The 4,491-nt window shown below is 35.4% G+C and overlaps 1 protein-coding gene across 2 annotated transcripts; it reads right to left on the minus strand.

Annotated features, from left to right (window-relative positions):
- Positions 1-680: 680 nt before the first annotated feature.
- LOC132029753 (F-box/kelch-repeat protein At3g23880-like) lies at positions 681-2,898 on the minus strand. 2 transcript variants are annotated; one of them, XM_059419095.1, is made up of 2 exons: positions 2,609-2,898; positions 681-2,486 (listed from the first exon to the last, which is right to left on the minus strand). In XM_059419095.1, the coding sequence occupies exon 2, from the start codon at positions 2,457-2,459 to the stop codon at positions 1,371-1,373; it is 1,089 nt and encodes a 362-aa protein (XP_059275078.1). In that variant the 5' UTR covers positions 2,460-2,486; positions 2,609-2,898; the 3' UTR covers positions 681-1,370. The 2 variants fall into 2 exon arrangements, with proteins under 2 accessions (XP_059275078.1, XP_059275077.1); XM_059419094.1 differs by having other exon boundaries at positions 681-1,192; positions 1,375-2,895.
- Between the last annotated feature and the right edge of the window lie 1,593 nt (positions 2,899-4,491).

A 4,491-nucleotide genomic window follows, 5' to 3' on the forward strand; every position in this document is an offset into this window, starting at 1 on the left:
GTTATCCAAGAAGCAAACATCTGGAGGAGATGCTAATATTTCATGTTTTAATCATGTCAGTGATGATGTCCTACTGCCGGTAAGCCGCATTTCCTAAATGCATGACAGAGATAATGTACAAGCACCAAATCATGCGTCACGGTTCGTCACTCGTCTAAGTTCAAATCATTTGAGTAGTATTAATTTTAAATGAACCAGAGGAGAACATGCCAGTTCAACTCTCAGCTGCTCAAGAGTTCCTGGTTGTAATTCATTATACATCCAAACACTTCAAATTAAATAACATTAACGTAATAGAATAGAAAGGAATATGGTGATGACGGCTTGCAAATTCTCAGATAACAGAGTTTGATTAAGAACTCACTGTCCTTTCAGCTCGAAAGACATGAGCATTCACATAGATTACTATAAGCTATTTAATCATGTTAACGTCTAGTTTATCTGGCACTTTTCGTCTCAGCACAGCAAGGTGCGGCATCTTTTAAAAGGCATGTCATTTGTCTCACAAAAGAGTAGATGCAATGTGACACTTGCACAAGAGTACCCTTTAGCACAAAAATGTAACAACACAAGTAAATTTTTATCTTCTCAAAGGCAATAAAGTTTACAAACGAGTAGACGCAATGCGACACTTGCACCAGAATACTTCTTTAGCACTAAATTGTAACAATGCAAGTAAGTTTTCCCAAAGGATAATCAACTTAACACCAAAAAAACTACTAATACGACATAGATTAGTCCAGAAAAGTAAATTAAAAAGGTGTGAATAAAAGAAAGGCATTGAGTTCAGAAACAAAGTTCCTAAATCTTCCTGTCATTAGCCAGTATATCAAAGTAGCAAAAGCTTATAAAAAATTTAAAAAAAAAAAAAAAAAAAAATGGCAACAGTTGTGGCGAAAATTCAGTTGTGCGCGGCTGAAGAAGCTGCCTGATCCTCTGTATTAAGCCAAGTGGTGGTGGCCAGAAAATATCTGCATATTCGAGGAAGGATAACAATGAACCAAGTTTACCATCTTTTAAGCTAAAGATACCCGTGTGATCACCATGTGATCCTTTATATCTAAGTTTCAGTTCCTTGTAAATAACACCAGATGATTTGCTACCAAGGTCATTCTTGTCAATCTTGCCATCATTGCTGCTAAGTTTACATCACCATCAACATGAATTGGACCATAATCATCATCACCACTAACTACAGCCACCACAATAAAAATCATGATCAAAGTCGTTATCATAGTTATCATAGTGGACTTCCCAAAAATGTCCACTATTATACCTTGTTTTCATAGTAAATGCAGTTTCCTCTGCACTGATCACCAATATCTAATGAAGAAACAACAGTCATCACCAAAACACGAAAATTGGATCACTTACCCAATGTCGTTTGCAAAAGGACAAACTAGGCTCTCAAAGTAGAAATCCTCAGCAAAACAGTAACTAGAGTTGGCGACCTCTAAATACCTGATCGAGTCATCCTTTGGATCGTATATCATGAATGTTGATCGAAATGCAAGGAAAAATTCACCTTTATGTGACTTGCAAAAAAGTGGAAACCACACATTAGAAATATCATGAGAAAAGTTGATGGTATATATTTTTGCCCAAGACTCTTTGACCCCATATTCCTTCATAATCCACACATCCGCGCAAGTTTTCTCATAGTCATGAAACATGCAAAGATCACTTCCCAACACTCCAAGCTTATTACAAAACTCTCCTTTTCTATAGCAAGGCTTCTCCAACTTTCCCCATTTCTCGTCAGCCAAATCAAAAGAAATGATGCACCCCTGATTACACCAAGGATTACTATCACTGCTAACCCAATGAAGCTTCCCATTGACCAACTTAGCCGAACCACATTGTCTCCTCCCAGCCGGGAAATCATCAACTGTTCTCCAAGAGTCACTTGTCAAACTATATATTTCGACCTTAAGATCATTGCTGGTAGTAGTATACATCCGCAGTATTTTATAATCATCATGAAGCTTATCATATCCAAAACCATACATTTTCTGACCATACCTCTCTACAGCTTCTGCAGTAACTTTCTTGAACTTCCTTATAGATGGATTCCATATAAAAAATGGTTCTACCCCGACTCTAAGACAAATCAACCCATTGACCGAACCCACAATCTGAAATTTGTCTTTCAGGGGACAATCCAAATCAGATGGTTCTAAGACAGACTCATTAAGTATAGACCGAACAGAACAAAAGTTGAGATTTTTTTCCTTAGGTCCAGAAAGACTCAAGATAAGCCTGTGGTGGGCGTAATCCTTGTTATTAGCTGATAAACTGAGATGGGTGTTGATAAATTGAGGGGTAGAGATTAAAGCAAGCCAAGATTTTGAAACAGACCTGAATCGTAAGAGGATTTTTACGGGAAGCCTTAGGAGGATCTCATTGATAAGTTCAGATGGAAGGGTAGGCAAGATTGCTGAAGATTGAGCATTTTCCATTTGGGTTTCACTGGAAATAATTGGGTCCTGAAATTCAGATGGAAGGGTCAAGATTGAGTTTTGCATTGAAGATTGAGCATGCTCTGCTTCATTTTCCATTTGGCAGAAGTAGGAAAAAATTGATTGTGTACCCGAAAGAATCAAACTACCTGGGTTTATGAGGGTTTAGTAAGAGTGATTCTGGAATTTGAGGAAGGTCTCTGCTGGCCTTATAATCCTTGGTGTAACATGAAAATGACTCAAAATTGATTGATTTATGTGGCTCTCTATGCAGAAAATGTGAATTGGGATTTTATACTTTCACAAAAGAAAGTCAACAAGTTATAGGTTTACCATTTTTTGCATGTACGGATAACCAATTTTTAATATACTAGTGGGGAATCGCCCGTGCTATTGTAACGATCTATGATGAATAAGTGGCGATGGAGTATATTAGGGTTTAATTAGAAATGAATTGGGAAAGTGAGCTGGTGCGGATTTATAAAGGGTTAAGAGTCAGTGGAGTACACGCGGCCCAAGCTCAACAATTAAGCGAGCACGTGAACGCATGTGAGGACTTAAATGAACGACTGAGATCGAAAGACAGCGAGTTAGATCTAACGGCTCCAATTAATTAGGTGGCTATGGAGTGTATTATATCGAACACAGCTATAAGCAAAGGCATTAATTGATTTTTGGTGTTTTCCTATCCTCTCCTAGATTCTTTCTTTCTCTCTACTATCTTAAACCTAATTCTCGTCTTCCTCACATCGATCTCTTTTTATCTCAGGTAGTCTTTCATTAAAGACGGTTCCAAGCTTTTGAGTATTGTAATTGCTTAGAACTTTTAACCTTTTCCCATATTATCAATAAAATTCCCAATTCTTTCAAATACTTATGTTTGCAATTATAATTAGTTACAATCTATTACAAATTGGTATCAGAGCATATCCTGGCCCAAAATGACTATATCAATCTAATTAAGAGTTTGTAAAGAAAATAGATACACAACTTCAAACCCACATCGCAGAATCCAGCAAAAAAATTGAGTCCCGTAACTCGAAACTGGATGATTTGGGAAGGAAAACATCTTGATGAAGAAACTTCTTCCAACTCAAGATGGTATACTGCGCACCGAGAGATGTTGTTGCACGATGGTGTTGACAACTAATTTTTAACCTCCCATAATTTATTTTAATTACCCAGAGTCCTTGGATATTAAACGGAGTAAAATGTGCATTTTTTCTACAAGTCAAAATGATTCTATAAAATTATTCAGTTAATATTTTGCCATGTCATTTGGCGACATAATTTCTATGATATTATTAATCATCTAGAAATTAATTTACACATTTTATCATCAAGAAGGTAATTTAAAAAAATTGTTTATATAATTGTTAAAATTTCCAGAAAATAACTTAGCAGGCATTCTATTCCGTTTAATTCAAGGAATCTGATTAATTAATTAATTAAATTGATCATTTTTATCCCTTAATTCTAAATTTTGCATATCCCAATTTATTGAAATTAATCATAATTAATTAAGTGTTTAATTTTAGTTAAATTCCATAAATTGCTTGTCGCATGGCTAATAGTGGCTACAATTGAAATAATCAATTGTTAGCTTAATTCTGGCCTTAATTGAAATAGCCAAATTCATTGGTTCAAATCAATTAAGGTCATTAATGCAAATTAGCTTTAATTGTTTAATTGGGCCAAATATGGCCATAATTGAAATAACCAATCCCATAGGTTAGAGTCAATTCAGGTCGTATTTGCAATATAAGTTTATTCGCATAATTAACCATGTTTGTCATTTTGATTAGTCAGTTAAATAATCATGTTTGGCCATAATTAGAGGATTTAAATTAATTGAATCACTTAATCACGACCATTTATTTAACTAAAGTTAAGTCCATGCACATATATACACGTATATCATGTATATATGGATGTATATATATGCAGCCCTTTTGTTATTTTAATTTTAGATAGGCCCGGTCTATTAAGGACCTGACCCGGCCAGTACGTGAAATTAAGGAAGGGTAATACC

This window comes from Lycium ferocissimum, chromosome 9 (genome assembly GCF_029784015.1).
Source record: "Lycium ferocissimum isolate CSIRO_LF1 chromosome 9, AGI_CSIRO_Lferr_CH_V1, whole genome shotgun sequence".
Taxonomy (NCBI): Eukaryota; Viridiplantae; Streptophyta; class Magnoliopsida; order Solanales; family Solanaceae; genus Lycium; species Lycium ferocissimum.